The sequence below is a fragment of the Epinephelus fuscoguttatus genome, linkage group LG24, assembly GCF_011397635.1.
Source record: "Epinephelus fuscoguttatus linkage group LG24, E.fuscoguttatus.final_Chr_v1".
In the NCBI taxonomy this organism is placed as follows: domain Eukaryota; kingdom Metazoa; phylum Chordata; class Actinopteri; order Perciformes; family Serranidae; genus Epinephelus; species Epinephelus fuscoguttatus.
The window spans coordinates 12,372,905-12,395,651 of NC_064775.1; the positions used below are offsets into that span (position 1 = coordinate 12,372,905).

Consider the following 22,747-nt stretch of genomic DNA (forward strand, 5'->3'; position numbering starts at 1 on the left):
TATCAACATACTGATTATGATTACTTGTGATTGAAACCAGTCACCCACAAGGTTATTCCAACCAGCAGTGCGAAATTTATGACACAGTATTAATTTATTTACTGTATTGAATTCCTTTGAAAAGTTAATGGGGTAGTTTTACTTTATGGGACTGTTCGTAGTGAGAGTGAAACCTGTCATTTGAATCATGTTGTGTCTTTCAGATGACATTATCAGGCAATGTGCCTCCACTAAGGACAGTTCTTATTTTAAAAGATCACGTATGTTTTAATTGTGTCCCAAAGTGGTACACACAATATAATCATGAACCATTCCACTGCCAGTGCAGTAAGCATTTATTCTGAATAGTCGATTTTTAGTTCTCCTGCTTATAGCTTTAGGAAAGATTGGTGTATGTTCATATTACACAATCGGTAGCTTTAGTGTTTCATCTGAGCTGCTTTTGTTTCAGTAAATTTTTCCACAGGGCATTTCAGTTCTACTTACGCAAAAGGCTGACAAAATGCTTCTCCTGAAGCAGGATGTTCTGATACCCTTGAGTATCAGAGGGTGAGTAGTTCCTCATCTCATCAGACATGCTGGTCGTGACCTGTGTGAAAACACAGTGAAAATCAATGTGGAGCCGCTGCCAAACTTGCCAAACAACATTGGAGGTTTGAGAGGAAGCAGAAGGGAACGACTTTTTGGCATTCCTTTAATAAGCTGTTATTTTAAAAAATGTGGAAGAAACAGCAGCGCATGTCAGCCAAGCTGGAGCAATACACACACACACACACACACACACACACACACACACACGCACACAAACAAACAAACGCATGCACACCTCCCACACAAACACAGTATAAAAGCAGTAACAACAGCAGGCAGCAACACTTGTAAAGCCATCAGCAGGACTGACAGCAACCATCAAACAAATCACAAACACAAATAGTGAAGCCCTCCTCCCCCACAATGCAAACTCACTCCCCCTCCTCCCCCTGCAGCCTCCAGACATTTTTCAAAGCATCAGTATTATTTCTCAAGCGGTAACACACAAACTAAACCCTGAGGCACTCTGAGATCATTCCCCACAAACAAAGCCATCACGCTGCACATCAGGAGCCCCAGAACCTCTCACCTTGCTCCTGTGGGTTCGGCCAAATAGCCAAACGGAAAATCTAGCAGTTGTTCAACAGGCTACAGAAAATCTCCAAGACATTCTCCAGTTTAAAACAAATCATTTGAAACAGTCAAGTTGTAAGCAAGACCAGTGATATTTGCAAAAGGTGTGTGAAACTCCATTAAAAACACAGGATGTGCAATATCTATTCCTGTGCAAAAAACCCAATTTGTAACCATGGCACCATCCTCTGCTTTAAATCACCAGACAATTTAGGAAAAGGTTTCCAGTACTCTTGTAGAATTGCAGCTCTTTGTCCCACTGATGATCCCCCTTGACATCCTGCAAGACCTGAAGGTTATTCACTGGAGCAGAGAAATCAACAGCATCTGTTACTTGAGAGAAAGAGATAGCCCTGTTATCGATCCACCAAAATGGTACATGAAATTAAAACAATTTATTGAAAGAGAAGTTCTAACACTGATGCTTTAAACAAGAGAAGAAGGCCTGGGAGAACTTGAGGGCCAAGAGGGCAGGGCTGGTCCAAGCTTTTATGGGGCCCTGAGTGAGATTTAATCTCCCTTTCCTATGTCGTTACCACCCACACAGAATGCCTTTTAATTTTTTTGGTATCACAATCACATATTAGCACCCAAAGTCTATCTGCTCCAGCATCAGCCTCTTTCTCTAGTGCTTAAATGTTGATTGTGCTTCTATCTCCACACATTAAACCACTCATCAAGGGTAATACACATGTCACCAAAATACAGATGTGTTTTGTTGCTGTTTTTTTTGTGCAGCTCTTGAGAGTCTTAAGTGGTTTAGAATTTGCAATTACATCCCTATCTCTCTTAACCCCAACACCCACCCACACCAAAATCATTTCCATGCACTCACACTTGATGGATACAACCTCAGCAGCACAATCAATTTATCCATGGAAAAAGGAAGAAGAAAACCTTTGCAGGCAGTTTTGGGTCCTTGGGAACTGGACACTGATGCAGATATAAAAAGTTATAATGTAGTGGAGGAAAGTAACTATTTACTCAAGTACTGTACTTGAGGTGCCTAAACATTAACTGAGTATTTCCATTTTATGCTATTGTACTACATTTCATGAGCTTGTGTAATATGATGGATCATTGAACATTAAACCAGTAGCCCCTTTTACACTGCCAGATTTTCCGCGAATATTGGGCCGTTTTGACGTCAAGCTGCGAGCGTTTCTATATACAGAGCTGGATTGGCATTGCCTCGTGGGGTAGTCATATTGGCGGAACCCTTTTAGTTTAAACAAGCCGAGGCGGCCTTCCGCAACGGGAGGGGCTGTTGATGAATTGTAGGAGGAGCTGTTGATGACGCCTAGAGGAGGAGAACAAGTATAGTGTTCTCTCAGACCACTTGAATTAATACTCAAAGTTTATTATGGGTTTTTTGCCCATTGATGATAGTCCAGTGGTTCCAAGCCTTGGGGTCAGGCCCAGTACAAAAGATTTTATGAGGGATTAATAGTGTTTGAAAGAGGTAGTGTTCTGCTACTTTTCGCTAATCTTTTGGTTTTTGTGAGACCTTGGTCAGTTTTACCTTTTTGTTTCTTAAACAGTCAAATAATGTGTGTCTCAAAAAGGTTGTGAAACACTAGCCCTTTTTAGATAGGAAATGTGCAAATTTGCAGGAAAGCCAAATCAGTCTTTTTTCAGCATTGGCAGTATAAAAACAACATCAGGGAGTGCGGCAAATTGCCGCCAACCTACTTTTGTTTACACAGAATGCGCCTTTTTTAGCTGCTTGCTAATTCCTACTTTCAGCTGTTTCCTGTTTATCCACCGCCAGTGGCTCACACGTGCGGCTCTGTTCTTACGCTTTAGAAAATTTTGCTCCTGACAGGAGACTTTGGTCAATGATAGGTCATTTCAGAAAGGGAGCTTTTGGCTGTTCAACAAATGCAGATGCATGTCCCTTCAGATGCCTGAATTATCCAGCCAAAGCCTGCGATGGTATTCCAGCATTGGCACCAACTGCCCACCCTGCAAAGCAACCCAAAGAAGGATGATTGACTTATCAAAAACAGAGTCTAAAAGAGAGTCTGACAATAAATGAACTAAAACAAGTGTCAATATCAGCAAAGAGTTTCAGAGATGGAGAGCAGATGACCAGAGCTAAGGGCTCTTCAATAATTCAAGTTCGTGTTTGTGCAGATGGTTAGCAAGGGCCTCAAATCACAGCGTCCTCTACCTCACTCCCTGTCACAACAGACCACCTTGGACAGCAGCTCTGGCTGCAGCAACTGGAATCCAAGCAGTGCAAACCCCGGCTCCAGGGGACTGGACTGTTGTGACTCTAGCCAGATTAGCAAACTTTCTTTTGCTGCCATTACTCAGGCCAGTGGCCAAAAAGCTGCTATGAGAGCTGGTGCTGGGGGTTTGCACTGACTAAATTCAAGCTGCCCACCAAAGGTCTGTCTCAGGGCTGCTCCCGCTCTCCTCCCGGCGAAGCAGTCCACAGTGAAAGGGGGTAATGCCTGGAACACTCTGCTGTTGTGTTTTATATTTCAGCACCTGTGTGAACAGATTAGAGCAGCCACCTGACCTCGTGAGCAGCACTGCTCAGCCGCGGCCTGGCTGCTGCTCAGGCATGATTCATCTAGGGAATAGGAGTCTTGCCTATTTTTTTCCACGTGATACACAGTTTTCAGCAAAATTAGACTATGAAAATGGTCTTTTGATGATCGTAGTGACATTACACCAGTTTCATTCATTCATTCATCTTCTAACCGCTTCATCCTCTTGAGGGTCGCGGGGGGGCTGGAGCCTATCCCAGCTGACATCGGGCGAGAGGCAGGGTACACCCTGGACAGGTCGCCAGACTATCGCAGGGCTGACACATAGAGACAAACAACCATTCACGCTCACATTCACACATTAGAGTCACCAATTAACCTAGTCCCCAATCTGCATGTCTTTGGACTGTTGGAGGAAGCCGGAGTGCCCGGAGAGAACCCACGCTGACACGGGCAAACTCCGCACATCGAACCGGCAACCCTCTTGCTGTGAGGCGAGAGTGCTAACCACCACACCACCGTGCCGCCCATTACACCAGTTTCACAAGTGTCAATGTCTATGTCTGTCACAGACATGAAAAAAAATAAATACTTCCTGTTTGTGTTTCACAATAAACACCCTCTGACAAAGTTTCTGAGGACAGAATCCTTTCATTTGTTCAGACAAGGCTTGTTATTTTTGAAATATAATATATATTGTGTTGCTGACAATGTTGGGGCTTACACATCTCCATAAATGAGCATCGGCTTTTAAGTGTGGAAATACACTAGCTACAGTTGCATTCAGCTCTGCAGCAGTGCCACAGCAACAACGCTGTCAGTGTAAACACCGCAGGCATGCAAGCCACAGCAGATCAGCCAGGTGCTGTCACGCACTGCTCATGCAGGCAGTGTGTTCCGGGTGTAAGGTGGATGGACCATGGGGTGACGAGCTGACTAATTCTTGTCTCATTTGTAATGTGATACACAGAGAGCGAGAGAGCAGGGCAAGAAGGGACTGAGCTAATGTGCTGTGAACACTGGATTACTGTATGAAGCACACGCATATTCTTAGGGTCGTCTGGTGGGAGGGACCTAAGACAGAAAGGGGAGAGGTGTAGGAGGAGGGTGTGCTTTCAAAGTCTGTTTAATTTGTTCTCATCTCTCCAGACATCTGCCCACCCCAGCTTTAATGTGCAATATTCATTCTGCTTTTATCTCTGCTTTTGGTCTTGACCAAGCCCTGAGAAAAATATTTGACTCTTTAGCTGCTAAATGTTTCCCATTGTGTCTGTCCGCTGTTTGGTGCTGAGCAGATAGCATCCTGTGGGTTTCTATAGCTCTTTCATTTAAAACAGCTGTGGCCAGAATGAGCCAAAACAGTAAAGGTGCTGTGAAAAAACACAAATGCTAAAATGATGAGCTGTGGGTTTGTCACTATCACCACTGCTAATGTATTTAAGAAGTGTCTATAATATATTTGATCCCCAGTGCCACTTCCAAATTTGCCATTTAAACCCAATTTAGAGAGAAGAACCTGAGGTCACCTTGCAGCTATGAATAAGACGCCTATTCATGTACTGCTTTGGCTAACTTGTACAGTGTCGTGAGCTGAATGGATAGAGGGAGAGACAGAGAGAGAGAGAGGGAGAGTGTGAAAGAGAGACAGAGAGAAAGAGAGCTCCTCAGTTGCCTTAGCAGCGCAGCTTCATTCCTTCACAGTCGCGCTTCAGTCCGGTGCAGTGAGCGCTGCGCTTCACGGGGCTTCCCTCACGACCGCACGTTAATTAACATCTCACGGTGCGGCTGTTCTCCCGTTATTCCACCGTGTGAGATTCCAAAATTAGTTAACTCCAGTTTGGGCTTTCTCCAAGTTTCACAACGCCCCCACTCCGGCTGTTATGAAGAAAAACGCGACGGTGGCAAGTTGATTGCAGCGCGGCTCCAGTTTAAACAGACCGTGCAGGTGTAGCTGCATATAATCCGTCTAATCGTCCTTGTCGCCGGAGAGGATGGCTCTGCAGGCGGAGAATGTGAGTGTGGTGGAGGTGTCTGCAGGCTGTGGGGAGCAGGGGAACCTCAGCATGGAAGTTACAGACTACAATATCAGCTGCAGGAACGGCTCCGTGCTCCCCAGACCGTCCAGAGTCAAAGGTAAGATTTTTCTTCTCTTTTTCTGTACACCAAGCTGTCTCTCATGAATCATCCAAGCTGAGGTGTTAAACTATATTTATGCTTCCATCTGGCGAAAGGAAACACCTGGCCGCAAACAAACAAGGTGTTAATACCCTATTGTTTTTTGTCAAACTGGTTATCAGGATTTGGAAAATGTGTCTTTAATTACTGACATCCTTTGTAAATAGCCTGCTGTTGTCACTGGAAAAACAAAACAACAACAACAACAAAAAATACCTCTTGGTAGAAAATATGTTTTTGGTCCAGCCTCATAGTGTTGTTTGCTTCTAATTACAAACTGCCACCTATGACTAATTACCTGCTCAAAAATGTAATCAGCAGACCCAATATCATTTGGCCACAGATACTGAATTTATAACACAAACAAAAAGCACTTTTACCTTCTAACCATCAGAGATTTTCTCCCTGCCATGAAATGATTTGCAATCAGGACTTTCCTTTAATTCAACTTCCTCGGCCTCTTTGTATGCAATCAATCACCAAGCAGCCCAATTTGCTGCTGCTCCTCTCTGCATCAATAATGCCACAATCAGAGGAGTGCTGTGCGTACAGGCTGAGAAGCTGGTTTTTAATTCTGAATGTTAAATTTCCTTGCGTATAATTCTCAAAATACTGACTTCCCATTGAAGAGATTAAACCCCCACACCAGAGGAGATAAGGCCCCTGAGCTTTGTCTCCAGTAGAAAATAAGGGCTGATTAGGTAATGAGGTCTGAACGTGGGCGAGTGTTCTGTTTTAACTTTTCTCCCCCCCCCCACCGCTGCTGCAGTATCGAGAAAATTTCAAATCTTCCCCCACTAAATAATTCACAGTCGTTCCTCCTCCTGTGCTGCATTACTTTTATTGACCTTATACAGGAGGCAGGCTGGAACATCAGTAGCAGTGTGGGCTCAAGCATCCGGAGAGCAATCAGAAACTGTGGGGTGTGCTCAGCGTTTGACCGAGAGAAATGTCCTGCTGACAGATAGCTGCCTCCATCTCATTCCCTCGGTGACACACACACAAATGGTCTTCTTTTATTTACCGTAATCCTTAGTGGACCTATTCCTTCTCCGCTGTCTCCCTTTAGGCCAAGAGAGAGCAATGGAGTCTGATTATGCAGCTGTATTGCTGCTCTCAGATGTGATACTCCAGTGCTGGGACACAGGAAATTAAAGCCCCACCCCCACTATCCACTTGTGGAATGACTGCTGTCTGATTCATTGAATTGGAGATTTTGTCCTTCACTTGCAAAAGGGCTGAGCCTCTGATACAGTGGAAAAAATCATATAAAAACTGTAACATGGACAGTAACAGCAGTTTAATCAAAGACAATCTGAGAAAGTCGAGTAAATACATTCATATGTTGGACTGGAGCACTGAGAATAAAACATTAAGACAGTTTAAATGAAAAATGAAGCTGACAAATTTCACATTGCAATTTATTTTCCACGCTAAAGAACTGAACTTCTGATACATGACTTTAATATATATATAGAAGGAGGTTTATTTTGCTGGTTATGTTAAATGACTTGTCTTTCTAAAATGTACGCTATAAATACAAAGTGATGCATTTTTAAAGAAGCAAAAGCAGCAGTTTAATCCAAGTAACTCCAATAAGTTGCATATATATATTTCTGTTGGGCCAGAGCATTGAGCATCTTTAAAGAGCAATGAGAGTTGAAATGAAAATTAAAGCTGAGGAATTTCACATTACAAGTTATTTTCCATGTGTAGGACTAAAATAATTTTATTAGTGTTTCTTATAAATGACATAAAAGTTAAAATAAAAAAAAAGAAAAAAAGCTTATCACAGTGTCCCACAGTGCGAAGTGACATCTTGAAATTGTATGTTTTACCAAGCCTACAGTCCAAAACACAAAAGGTACTCAGTTTATTGCATGAGAAACCCAGAAAATGTTCATGTTCATATTCATATTTAAGAAGCAGGAACCATTTTTAGGGGGGCATTTTAGCTTATAAAAAACTTGAATTTATAGAGTGCGTTCTCAAAAATTGAACCCTTTTTTCAAAGGCTACAAACACTTCCTGCTTAATGGAAGGAGATACTTGAAGTGTAGACTTTATATATCATCTACTTACACACTCTTATCTCTGACCGACTTTAGAGAGCTGATCGTATTTCAAAAATTGCTGTGCGCTGTGGGCTGCTCCATTACACTACTGCTGCCCCGCCTGAATTGTTTAGCTTCCCCTTCACCTCTAGTTTCTATACATAGAGGTTTTTAAACTGATAGGCGTGCCTCTTCAGGGAGATGTGGGAGAGTCGTGGGAGAGAGCAAAGATACTGTGTGAAGTGAAGAGAACGGGTGCATGCAGGTGTTCTTAAAACAGGAAACAGGAAGTTAGTTGTTGTAGTTTGACCCACTGATTTGGGGTTCATCCCAATATCCCTCTTTGACTCCACTATCCTCTATCCTCAGTCTTGGAGAATATCTCTGTTCCTCACAGCTCACCCCGGTGTCTTATGAGGGCGGAACTAAGACGCCAGAAGAGATTCAAGTTAGGGAAAAGTGGATGTAAGATTGGGTATTGAAATGAACCCCAGGTCAAATTCAGGGCTCCCAAGAAGTGCACCAATTTGACAGAGTGGACAACTCGTGTAACTACAACTTTAGGGTCCGTCACGTGATGCCATTGAGCCAGAAAAAGACTTTTTTGCTTTAACTCACATTGGTAAAGAGATGACCGTTGATCAGTGGATAAATCTTTTCATAACCCCCGCAAAATGGCTTGTTTCACTATATATAGAGCTGCATGATTTAATCATTTTATCTCCATTAATGTTAGTGAAGCACTAAACCGGAAGTTAGCAACTTGACCAGCTAAGTCTCTAGGGTGCCTGCTCTATGGGCCCAATGATGTGGAAGATCTGGGTAATTTTACACCCACAAACTTAAACTTTTTTTGCTTCGTGCACCACTGAACCTTCATAGGAATGAAAGAGGCACAGCCTTTTTATACATCAAATTGTCCCAATTTGCACCAAAAATCGCACTCTTCCTCAGAATCATAACTCTGTCAAATTTAAACACATGAGCAAGACAGACACATTTTTAGATTTGATATAACGTGCATTTTCTGAGGATAACATAATATCTGATGCCCATCATGAATAAACAACCGTATATCCATCACGCTTGTCACGCTCATGCTTCCAGGATGCCGGCATGCTGTCTAAAATCTGGAGTGGCATGATGCCGCTGTTGTTTGGTTCTGTGTAAAAATGCAAAGACGATCTCTGTGTAAATGGGGTCAATGTAATCCATAGCTGCCTGTATACCCATGGGTACAATGTTAACAGGACTTGGTTATAGCTAATTCTGCAAACTGTTAATGGTGCCAATTTGCCAAACAAATTGTACAAATGTAGATTTTTATGATCCTAAAATGTAAATGCATTTCATTCTTTGTGATGTGCATTTACATGTCCTGGAGTCCCACATTGTCTGCAGTGTTTGCTGCTAAAAGTGAAGGAGCTGCTGTAAAACTCCCACGGCACAAAAATGAAACAGCATCTGACATGCATCACATTATAGTAATCATTCAGGACTCTGGAGAGCAGTTGAGTTCAGACAGTGCCCTGCTTATGTGGAACAACATCTGTAGCTGCACCTTGGCTCCGCTCGGACACTCTTCACTCCCCGCTGATTCAAAGTGGCACTTTGCTGAGCTCGCCCGTCCTTTCGAATGCATGTGAGATAAGTTATCATGAAGTGGATCTCATACGCATTAAATGAACACTGCTTCCTTTTTCAAAGAGAAACCAACCAACCAGACGCCCCAGGCTCTGGGAAACAAAAAAAAACTGGGAGGATTGTTACTGCAGAGAAGCCGTGCACTGCATGCACAGTAATAGTGGCGGGAACAGCTCTGGAGTTTCTAATATCAAACCAATTTCTACGACGACTTGTCTCATAGAAGAAATTAGCATCTTGTTCCCTTTGGGTATGTGCACGGTGATGTAGACTGTCATAACATGATCACGTTAATCAGATCAAATAATTGGAAGAATTTGAAGCAACCTGGTGAGGCAGAGCAAACAGCACGCAGACGCAGGCACTGAGTGTACAAAACATTTCCTCCTTTCTGATTATGAGCTGCTGCCTCTTGTGCACAATTCACACCCCAGTGTTAGGAAAAAATCGCTGTGTATAATACATTTACTAAGGAAAATCAATAAGTGATTATAGCTGTTATATGCATTTATCTCATCAGTTCACACCATGGGAACAGTGCATATATCACAGATTATGAGGGCATATAGTGTCTCCTGTAGAGTAGACAGCACAAATAAAGATCCTTTCAATGATGCGCAGCACCCCCTCAACCATGCAATAGTTGTATTGAGCTGTAATGCCCTCTGTCTGCACAGTGGCTCTATTAACTCATGATAGCAGAGGATTGGAGGGAGGCAGGGCTGGAGTTTTATAGGGTTATCTAGTATCAGTCAGACTCAGTGCATATGATGGAGGGCTAATTTCACTGTCAGTTAATCCTTAGTCACGTGACTCACCAAGTGACAAAGCAAAAACAACCCTACTTTATGGGGCTCCTAATCCCTGTGCGACCGTACATGACGAGCAAGTTTAATCATTCTGAAATATATGAGCTGTGATTCCTGATCGATTTTTCCTCTAGTAAGTATGAATCTCACAAAGTTTAAGGTCACTATGGTCCTGAGAAAGTCCAATTAGTAATTGCACTGCATGGTGTCCCCTTTGGAAACACTGGGGCCTCACTGCTACCATCGTTAACATAATGATTTATGGGAATCAAGTGGCAAACATCGCGCCTGAATGTTTAATTCGATATGGAAATCCCTCAAGATGCAGCTCCTTTAATAGCTACAAGGTGCCTGTTTCAATGAGTCCACACTGAGGCGAATAAGGAATCTCCTGTTTAATCAACCTCAACGAGTTAGGGTCAGAATAGTTCATTTCACTTCTTTAATGAGTATCTTAGTTGTAATTACAACAATAAGAAAACATTATTTACATAAGGAGGGCGAGAAGAAATTTGTTAGGGGATGCATTTGCCTTGATCGACAGGTGTCTCAATTTCCTATTACCTGTTACACTGAGCAAGGTGGTGTATATTTCAGTAGATGGGATCTATCATTTTGTTTTTTATCATGACACTGAATTGGGTATCGAAAATCATGGAATTTCACTGGTACTGGTATAGGCTACTAAATCTATGGTATCCTGACATGCCTGGTAATTAGTATGCACACTCATCAAGAATGTGGAGCCTATAATTTACAGTTAGCAGCCAGCCTGTCAGTCGAACATCGGCATTCATCTGGCTTCCTGTCATTGTATTTGCAGAGACAGCAAAATGGACAGGGATTTGCTTTATATGTTGACCTCAGGAGAGGCCGCAGTGCAGTAACTCTGATGATGATTTCAAGTTAGAATATTCACTTTAGTATCTCACAATAGCAGAGATTGGAGACTTTAATGGCATCAGAAGCAAACATGCATGCCTGACAATGCCTCATGGGAAACTGAATATGTGCTGAGCTTGTCCGCAGGCTGCAAACAAGCTCTCTCCAACTTCCAAAAAATTTCAAGGTAATGAAGGATCAATATTATCCTCTCACGGGAAGGCATGGTGGAAACTAATTGAGTTTAATTGTGCTGACTGTAACAGTAACTCGCCTCATTACAGTGATAAAATGCGATACAGAGACAGAGCACTATGCTAAATTGCTGTCAAAGGATTCATTTGCCACCATTTTTTTAAGATCCAGTAATACATGCTTGGAGTATAGAGCTTCAAGAGGGCCAATAGGTCAAATGAGTCAGATCCACATACCTCAACAAGGTGAAATCAGTCTTGATCATGTTTTTCCTCTGTGATTAAACTGAACATGTAGCAAAGGTCAAAAGCACTCCCTATCTTCTGATTGTATCTGTTAGGGTATAAGACATGCCATCACCTCTCTGAACTCACTATTGCAATTTTGGAAAGAGACAGCGCCTGATTAGCTGTGACAACCGACGAAAGAATGATAGGGACTAAAGCCAGAGCTATTAAGTGCTCTGTGATGTAAGATAGTGATTTATTGGCAGTGTGGACACAAATCTGGCGTTCGAAGCAACCTCTCTGAGGAAACACTCACACTGAGAATGTTTGTATTCAAATTTGGAGTGTTTACTAGTTAAGAATGAAATGACTTCCAAACACAACCATTAATGGTTATAAGGAAACAGATGTTTATATGTAATAACCAGCAGGTCCCTGTTCTTGGAAAGTCTATTAGAGGAAAAAAAAAAGATTAGATTTCAAAACTTTCAGCCAGTTTCTTTCATGTGCTGTGTAGCAGTGAACACCATAGAAGGTAAATTACAGCAAAGGGCAGATAAATTATTTTTAGCTAAAGTTACAAGATTGATTTGTTTTTTAGTTACCATCCTGCCAAAACCATTGCATCAGGTGGGAGTGTAAGTGGACCAAATATGAAAATCTAATAAAGTTGCTTTATTGAAGGCTTGTACTATTTCTCTGCCGTCACTGACAGATTATATTGCCTTGATACGGGAGAATGTTTTATGAGGCTACAGAGAAGTCAGTCAGTGATGGATTTGTTTATTCCTTCCCCAAAAAAGATTTCCCCTCTCATGTCTCTGACCTTCCAAAAGAGGCTCTTCATAATACCAATGAAAATGTAATTCTAGGATGTTTATCCCTTCAAGAATTGGAAATGTCTCAACAGTAGAGTACTTCGGGAAATGCACTCAGACTGATTTCTGCATATTACAGCTGTCAGACGGAATGCGTATATCGGCATTATACTGGAATACATTCATATCTATAGATTAAAGGTACCCGTCTCTCTCTGCCCCCTTTCACGCTTAACTGTCCTATCTATAAAAGCAAAATGCCCCAAAAAATATCTTTAAAGTTGCCCTTTGGTGTTATCAGGGCTGGGGAATATATTGATATTGTATCGCTATGTGATATAAGACGAGATATTATCTTAGATTTTGGATTGGTAACGTCATAAGTGTTGTTTTCCTGGTGTTAAAGGCCGCATTACATGAAAGTCGTGTCATTGAACTTACCAGACTGTTTTAGCTGTCCTATAATTTGCTTTCTTAGTCATTACATCCACATAACTGGTGATAATTTATTAGTCTCACTGTGTAAATATTTTGTGAAAGTGCCAATTGTCAGCCCTCGCAATATTTACATTGAGGTGTTTCTGTCAAACTATTTGATTTTCTACAGATTGCCCCACCTTAGTTTACATTGACTGGTTGCCATCTTTACACCTTGACATGTTGTCTAGTGTGTAGGATTTAGTGCCATCGAATTGTGTGTGTGCAGATTGCAACCAACTGAAAATTATCTCGTGTGCCAAGCATGTGGTAGAACCATGGTGGCTGTCGCTAAAACACGAAATTGCTAAGAGTCAATGTGTGATTTGTCCATTCTTTGCTGCTGTACAAACAACATTGCAGACTATGTGAAAGAGGACCAGCTCCATATGAAGATATAGACGGCTCATTTTAAATCCTACAAACTTGAACTTCAAGTGCATTTCTTTCCACTCGACACTTGAAAAGATGAATTTAGGATTATCCAGGAACCCGTACAGTTTATGTCCATGTTTACTGGCAGTTCTCCATCCCTGCCTTTTCTGATATGTTGCAAAGTTTCTTGGCAAGTTATCATCACCAACTGTTAATCAGTGGAATAGCATTAAATTGGCAGAGAGAAAATCAACGTATGAGATACTACAATAAAACAGTGCTCTATAGCACCTCTAGTGGTCAAAAAGTCCACGAGGTAGCTTTAAAGGTGCCATATGAAGTGTTTTGGGGGCAAACAAACATGTTTTCAGTGCATTTCCTTCCTAGTTGTGAACCTGATCTTTGAAATGCTAGATCTACATGCAGCTACATGTGTTTATGAGTATTCTTCTTTACCCTTCACTCAATTCGTTGGCGTGTTACTGCAACCAACTTTTGTGCAGCACACTTGCATGTGAATCCTCATGTACACAGACAGTACAAACAAAATATAGAGCCATACTTAAACATTTCTACTTAGCACTACCAGTTGTCAAAACTCTACAGCTTGAGAGAAAAATTGGAGCTACAGCTCACAGTATGCAAACGTACTGAATAGTCCCTTGTGTGCAGCAAACTGAAGAGCAAACAGTTTTTTGATGGCAGTGAAAATGTTGTTTTTGAGAGACTTACAGGCAACAAATATGGACTGGTGCAGAATATTTTGTTAGATCACAAAATGTTGTGAATTTTGGAAACGATTACATCTATCTTCATCTGTTTTATATTCGACTTTTAGACTTTATAGAGCTCTGGCGTTATTGTGAATGTTTAAATCACATCAGCTGTGACTGACTCGGTGACACAGAGCTATCTTAAAAAACAGGCTACATGTCAAGTTTGTGGACGTAGTAGCTAAATCTGTCCATGGAATAACTACTTCATTTTTTCAGCAGATATCATAGTTATAACAAGATTAAGCTAGCAAGGCAGTTTTGTGTTTATATCTGAGGTATTTATTCAGTTTGGGAAATCCTGCGGTCCCTACAAAGCAATAACGTCTGCTCAAATTGGCTGGTTGAGTCAACAGAGACTAGAAATTGTCTCTGTTGCTAGGTCGTGACTGAGAGTTGGCCCACTTGCAGGAGTAGTAAACTAGGTTTCATTACAACTGATGTGACTGATTGTTTTTCAGTTATTTGTCAGACTTCATTTATTTGGAAACAGAGATTACATGAGGTAAGTGTTTTATTTTGAGAGCAAATTGCCCCACAATATGAATACATTTTGACTGTGTCCTTTATTTTGGTGTCAGCTGTTGTAAAATCCCAAACAACACTCCAGGGTAAGCTTTAGCGTCATTATTGGCACTTCAGTGATGCAGCCAAGACCGAGGCACAGGCACCAGTAATGATGGTAAATCACACCCTCTTGTGTAATATTGCAGAAGTAAAATAATACTGTAAGTCGTTCAGCAAGCAAAAATGGCAAACATTCACTGAAAGTACATTCAATACCATGGAATACAAAAAAAAAAAGAGAGAAAAGGAAATTTATCGTTGACTCCCACAAGTTCAGGACTCATTTCCTGACTCATGTCTACTGCTTCACAGGTTCATTTCCAAAGGGCTTTGTGCTCACTTGTAATTTGGGAGAAGTATCAGATCTGGACGGAGCTGACAGTCATCACTAACATTTCATCATCTCAGAGGGGCTTGCTATGAATTACAGCCTCGTGGCAGAGTTCTGATTAAAAGAATAGCTCAGAATTGTGGCATCTCAGCCATATCCACTCGAAGATGATTACTGCTCATTATTGATGATCTTTTTTATAAACATGTCAGGATGAAATTTAGCTCCACCAGTCAATCCATAAAAATGTTCGTCTTAATCCACTTCCCCTAATACATGACTTTCAAAAGACTTCCTGTCCACATTAAGTCGTGTTAATCCTCTCTTAAAGATAAGACAAGAGAGACATAATTACAGTTTGCACTGCAGATGCCAATAGGATACACAATAAAGATAGAGCAAACAGAGGTTAGGTAAACAGATACAACCCTAACAGAAGCGGTTGATCTCTCAACCCTGGGTCACAGCTAAAATGTTCCACGTCACCAACTCCTGCTGCATACGAGCAACTCATCTTTTTATCTGTAATGTATTTATAGATGCTCTTGGATTTGAACACAGCTGTCACGCTTGAGGGAGTCAAAGGAACCAAAGTGAATTGTCCTGCAGTTGTTAGGCTCAGGGGAGCCAACATACCGCTGGTGCTCAATGAATAGATAATTCCATTTTCACTCGGCTGGATCGCTCACAATCTAACACAATACAGGCTGCTGAGCCTGTGGGGGCTCCCTGCTCAGTGTTTGTGTCGGACATCTCACCAGTGAACAGTGATTATGCATATCATAATACATAATGCAGATGTGTAAATCAAACTCCTGTCAAACTTGTCACCAGCGTTGTGGATTATCTTTCAGTGGGAGAGACGAGGTGGATGTTGCTTATATGAACTTGACCATGGTGTCAGTCCTCAGCTGATGAAACTTCTCTCAGAGTCATCAGATGATTTCCTCATCAAAAGAATAATTCATATTTGCAGTTGAAGGTGACTGGGACTCTCATATGGCAGAGGTGATTAACATGCATCCTGCAGTGTCCTGATGGGTTTAAATCCCTCAGCTACTTTTATCTCTGCTGTCTAGTTCCTCTGCAGACTGCCTGATATATTTAGATTTTGACAACTTTATTGAGGCCAAGATCAATTCGTTTGCAGCTCATTCTGTCCATACACACGCCAGAACTCATAGGCAAGGCAGATATATGTCAGAGGCAACAGATCAGCATACATGTGTCATTACAAGGGACCAACAAGCAGCAGTAAGCCATTGACAGGACCAAAAAGAATTTCATTCACTTAAAATCGCTGCTGTCGGGGTTTAGTAGCCTGATGAAGGAAGCAGTGAAGGACTTAAAGTAGTAGTAAGTTCTCCTAAGGGGCACATTATCACAATGGCCTGAGGGCATTACAGCAAATTCACTGGACAGGACATGGTCAGATTGGCTGATAATTCCTTTTGCTTTTTTAACCACCTGTTTCTCCCACAGGGAGTCTCTTTGCTGGGCTCCAATTACCTTGGAGCAGACTTTCACAGTACCAGTCAGGCTATTCTTTTCCTTCTCAGACAACCAATCAAACTAGAAAATAAATGAAAGGAAGACTTTCAACAAATGACTGATGAAAAATGACATAAAATAGTATCTAAAACATGAAACGAGTTCTTTTTTTTTTCCGTGCTTGACAATTGATTCTGTTTATATCAAACTTGAGTTGAGATTCAAACACTTCCTAGAAACTTATGTGTTGATATCTGTGTTGATTTCAACATTGTCCTTGCTATGCATAATGCTAGCTTTTGGTTTGTCACTATTCTGCCTGATACACCTTAGCAATACCTTAGCTTTAATTATGTCAGGGTCAAGGAGGTGCAAATGTAAAATCCAACCTGATACTGGCCTCATAGACTTCCTCAACATTTTTTATATTTATTTAAAGCAAACTGTTTTTCTTAAAAGGAAACGGTAAACGTTATGTGCAGCATGGGACCTCTTAAAGATGTTTAAAGCAGCAAATATTTTATTTATAAGGACAATGCTCATGAGTCAGCATTTCTGTTAATGGGACAATGTTAGTCAGCTGGCTAATTTTCAGCTGCAGTCCTGTGGCAAGATGCTCTGACACCAATGGAGGTTATGAAAAACAAACATCGATGATGAAATTATGTTAGCAACAAAATTAGCATTCTCAACAAATCATGCAGAGCAAATGGAAGCAGCAAAAAAATGATGCAATAATATGATCGCTTCCACCATTTAGTGTATTAGCATTGCAAAGCAATATAGCTGCGGCGTGGCAGTGAGATGGGCTGGGCATTTTGAGGAAGATGAAAAAGGGAGAAATACAGGAGGGTCTGTCAGCAGAACAGCCCAGACCATAACTAATTTACCATGACTTAAAAATAACTTAGAAATTCTAGCTCTATACCCAAGTGAGCATTGGCATGTTTATTCTGTATCACCCTGGCCTGGGACTCAACCTGAGGCAAAAAGGGCGCGTGATGATCTTGTTGAGCTACTTGCTTAGTAACAAACTATAGACTTGCTTCTCACTTTAACTTCGACAGTCACCAGGGTTGCATGTAGAGGCAGATTTCAAAAATTCAGTTGACATGACAAAATTCTGGGAATTTTTATACTTTATGTGGACAATATAGAGATGTCTGTAATTTCAGAGATTGACTGAAGTGACAAACTGATGTTTCAAGGCTCTCAAACGTTTACATGAGGATAGAATGCAAAACACTGTCAAAATTCTGTTTTTGAGGTACAATTTACGACACTATAACTACCATGACGTAAGTTATTTAGCAAAAATTTGCAGTAGGTGTTCACAGTACTGTTTACTATGGGCTCAAGTTTTGATATTTCAAAAATGGGGCTAGATCATTTGTGGAGGACAGTCTGAAGATGCTGTGTAGCGATTCTGGTGTCGGTTGAGTGAAAAATGTGGTAGAAGACAGGTTTATTTAGTTTTACAGTTTTGATGATGGTCTGCATAGTCCAAGTAGCTCAAAGCATTTCTACTTCATTGGGGCTACATTTTATTGAAAGTTGCAAAGTTGTGGAATGTACGACTGATTTGTGAGGTGTCAGGGCTATTAGCCGAACGCTTTATTTGAGGAACCCTGACATAGGACTGGACCAATGTGCAAAGTTTTGTTTATTGTCACACAAGGTAAGGTAGATTTTATGGTGGGAAGAAGACCAAACCAGACCGGAGTGTTGCTGTAAAATATGTATGAAAGTACTGAATAGAGCGACAGTGTGTTCAGCTCATGAGTTCAGCTTATCGCTTGTAAGAGGAGAAATGTGTTTTTCTTTCAAAGTTACATATAGTTTCACCTCTTGTGAAGTGTAAATATGTAGCTGGAGCCAGCAGCCAGTTAACTTTGCATAAAGACTGCAAACGAAGACAGCTAGCATTGCTCTCTCCAAAAGTAACCAGCACCTCTAAAGCTCACGAATTTAAAATAATACATCTTCTTGTGCTGCCAGTTTGTAACGCAGGCTTTCTGATAAACATTTATGATGATGTGAACATGTATTTTATGATTGTATTTCTAAAGTCAAGATGACAAAATGATTATAAAAACACATATCAGATTAAAATAACATTGCATCAGGCTGTTGTATTGTGTTTTTATCTTCATTTTGTGATCTGAACATACAGTACTGTTTGTGTCCTGATTCCACTCCTCATGAGGAGCGTGTGCCTTCAAGGTGATGTGTAGCGCTCTGTCTGCAGGCCCTGCTGTGGACCTTTAGACTTCTCCCATGTCACTGTCTTTAATCAGAGGACTAAGTCAGCGCAGCACATGGCCCGCCCTGACCTTGTCCCGTTAGATACTCTCATTCTCACACAGACTCGCTGTGACAGGCCGGTGTGAGTGAAGGGAGCATCCCAAAAACCCCGTGGCCAGGCCACCATGCTCTAACTGATGCTCAGCTGTACGGCAGGAAGGAGGAAGCCATGTGAAACACACGTATTTTAGAGGACTGTTTCATTCTCAGTTTCAATTGTCAGGTCGTTGTCCTGCACAGAAAATGTTCTGTTATTTATCTGATTCGTATTGCAATCATTTAAGGGGTTAATTGAATGACACTGATTAGGTAAAGATGTCGATGCAAATAATATTTATTTTTGATCTTGTTTTTCCAGTCTGACTTGTATTCCCAGGCCACCACCTGACAGTCTGTACAGCACTCGTGATGTTGTTTGTCTTCATCATTTTCTTTGGGTTTTATTTTCTTAATTATATTTTGGCTCACAGGGTGAGCAGGAAAACATTGTCTCTCGCACAATTTAAGATGATGATTACACAAAGTTATTCTGTCTTGTAATAGACTTTGGTGTTGTTTATGTGCCCGGAGTCTTATTTCCCAGGTGAACAACCTGATACAGCCTGTTCTCCGCGTGTATTGATGTTATTTTCTCACTTTTTTATTCATCTTCTCATTTTATTATTTCATGCATGGCTTGTTCGAATGATTACTAGAAAAAGCACAGACACAGATTAAAAAAAAAATGTACTTTTTGTTTAATTTTGTTAGTGGAAGTCTTTTGTCTACCAGCCAGTTAAATCTTCCTCCTCTGCTTCTTTCATTTGTTCTGTCACTTCTTCTTCTTTGTTCATTACTGTTCCCAGTTATTGTTGTCTCTCATGACTACAAAAAATTGGCACACAGAAGCCTTGATGAACCAAGTTAATATTTTCTGTTTACGAAGAAAGACAACATTCAAGCTGGTAATTCACTTAAAAAAATGTGCTTCCTTCATTTAGTTGATCAGTCAAGCTACATACGTAAACAGATAAATGATGTCGTCTCTCTTCTTCTCTTAGAGATGGACTCATTCCGCATCCTGCTCTACTCTCTCATCTTCCTGCTCAGCGTCTTCGGCAACCTGCTGATCATTGTGGTCCTGATGCTGAACAAGCGCATGCGAACCGTCACCAACTCCTTCCTGCTGTCGCTGGCAGTCAGTGACCTCATGATGGCCATCTTCTGTATGCCCTTCACCCTCATCCCCAACATCCTGGAGGACTTCATCTTTGGAGCCGCCATGTGCAAAACCGTCTCCTACTTTATGGGTGAGGATGGGTTGTTTTATTTCAAACCTGGTTCAGTGTTCTGGGAAATATGCTTATTCACCTCCCTGTCAAAGTTAATTAAACCATGTGTTAATTAGTGATTAGAGGTGCTGGTAGGTCGACTCCGTTACCTTTGGGCAGAGCCAGGCAAGCGGTTATTTCTGCTCTTTTTAATATTTAAATAAAATGCTAGTTCAACTCGGATAAAATTGGCCCATCACTTTCAAAACCATTCACAACTAGCCGGAGTCGTGCTTCACAGAGATGTCAGGAACAAGAGAGAGATCCTTGAATCAAATAATTCTATATAAGAACGAGCAGGTCATTCAGTGACTGGGTTAAAAGGGTTTCCTATTCACATTTGGTAGCTAGCAGGCCATCTGAAAATATCCTCCAGCCGTAGAATCCTGCTGGAAAATTGCTTGATATCTAACAAGAGCTTTCAGTGAGGCTTTTCTTTGAGCTTCATTTTGCCTGTCAGAGGGTAACCATTATGCTCAAGTGCTCGAACAGTCACACGTCTTCAGGAGTGTGACTGAGCGATGAGCTGGCTCTCATCAGGCCAGAGTCAAGGTGCCACGTGAGGCCTGAGTCACACCGAAGCACAAGAGACGGCAAGAAACCGAGATCCGCTGAAATACTTTGTGTCTTCGCTTCACTTTGAACTTTGAATGGTTGTGGAGAGCTATTGAATGGTGAGGTCCACAATCCTATTATTGTCTCAGAAATGCAATGCACCATCTGTGAGAACAGGCTCGCTGAATCTCCTTTTCAATTACTGGGTTCTCTGAGCTGTGATAAGGAGGAGGAGGGCGGGCAGGCCAGCTGCCTCGGACTTTAAATACAAACCTTTTCTTATTTGGCCGCTTTGTCTAATGCAGTCAAGGTAAGGACTGCAGAGCGGTTAACTGATAAATAATGGCTGTGAAATGATGAATCACCTTACGATATGAAAAGTGGCATTTTGTTAAACTGTGACTAATGACTCGGATGTCCTCCACTGCAAATGTGAGAGATTTTACATCTGAATCAGCTATTTAACAACTGCAATGGAATTTTATTTTTTTCTGCACAACATATGCAAGAATTTCAGTTGTCTAGGTTTCAATGTATGTCTCAAAACGTGATCAGAGAGCAGTATTCAAGGTTATTCTGGGGAGTACCATCGGCAACATAAGGGTGGGGCCAAGAATTAAGGTCCAGTTCCGCAAGAAGTTTTGTTCTGTCCACCGAGTCGTTTTCTCCCCCCTGGTATTTTGTTCTCAGGGCTGTACAGCATTTCATTCAATTGAGAGTTACTGAAGGGAGAAAAAAGTTCTCAGAACTAGTGAGTTTGCTAACTGCCAGTTAGATCAAGAGAGCTGTGATGTTAGCCGTCTGGCAGCCAGAGGAAGGAATCCACCACCAGTGAAGGAGCTTAATTTAGAACTGGTATGATCTGGACTCTTGGCTAGAAAAGTCTTTCTAATGATGCAACTTTTTTAAGGCATTTTCTACACACAGGTCCCTCTGTGTGTTGCTTGCTTCTGTAGTTGAGCCAATACTTTTTCAGTCAGCGTTTTAAAGTTTTCCTAAGTTGACCGGTTCTTCTTCTATCAGTAGGCCTGTCAAGATATATGCAATACTGTGCCACCGACAAGTCAACTGCAGGGATTCACAAGCAATCTCTGCAATCACTACGTTTTTTTTCCAATAGGAGCTTTGCATATTTAAACTAGGGCTGCTACTAATGATCTGTTGATTATTTTCTCGATGAATAAATGAGCTGTTTGGTCTATAAAATGCCAGAAAATTGTAAAAATGTGGAGTAAAAAGGAGTGATATACCTAATAATGGCCTATCAATAAAGCTTGTTTACAAAGCACTAAATCTGGATGAATACAGCGATTTGCAAAAACAAGAAAAAGGGTGCTAGAAATGCATAAAGCACTGTTTACCCAATCTTAATCACCACAGGTCAAATCAACAGCCCTACGGGAGCTGCCTATGGAGGGAACACAGAATCATTGAGCTTCTTGACATGAAAATTGTGCAAAATATCATGTAAATTCTCATCTACAAATGTCAACATGTAAAAACCCTTATCAATCAACCCTCCCCCCTGATCTGAGCCTCCCATGTACAAGGCCCTCTATCAGCTAAAACCAATCAATACACAGGATCACTGTGACCATCCTCTCCCATTGATTGTGCGACAAACCTGCTCGGCAAACTCATCTACCCTTTGCAAACTCATCTGTTATAGCACACACCCATTAGAAATATAATACACCATTCATCCTTCCATTCCCCTGTTCGTCGATGCATCCATCTATCCGCTCCTCGCTCGATAACCACGTGAATCATCGCCCCCGTACTACTTTGGTGGCAGTTATGAGATCGATGTTGTAATATTCTGGGTGTGTGTGTGTTTGTGTACGTGTGCAGTCTTCAATCACACTTGTGCATCCATGTTTGTGTTTTTGTTGCTGGTCATATGATGCAATTACAAACCTACTTACTAGCTCAGTTTGTCAGCTCCTCCCTGAGGTGCAGTTTACATAATGTATTCTAATTTGGGTTTTCGTGGCTTCCAGCAAACTTTTACAGAACTGACTGTAAGCACAACTGCTACCTAGAACACATTCATTTCATTTGTAAAGTTTTATACCTCTGGGTCTCTTAAGGGCAACTT

General features: G+C 41.4%; 1 protein-coding gene across 2 annotated transcripts in view; it reads left to right on the forward strand.

Moving 5' to 3' along the window:
* The first annotated feature begins 5,369 nt into the window (after positions 1 to 5,369).
* The window catches only part of cckbra (cholecystokinin B receptor a), a 43,164-nt gene continuing 25,786 nt past the window's right edge, over positions 5,370 to 22,747 (forward strand). Inside the window, exons 1-2 of one of the 2 annotated variants that reach the window (XM_049570395.1) lie at positions 5,370 to 5,795; positions 19,825 to 20,073. In XM_049570395.1, the coding sequence (XP_049426352.1) occupies positions 5,654 to 5,795; positions 19,825 to 20,073 (391 nt within the window). In that variant the 5' untranslated portion in view covers positions 5,370 to 5,653. Of the gene's footprint in view, positions 5,796 to 19,668; positions 19,729 to 19,824; positions 20,074 to 22,747 lie in introns of those variants that run through there. The other variant, XM_049570396.1, reaches the window with a different exon arrangement.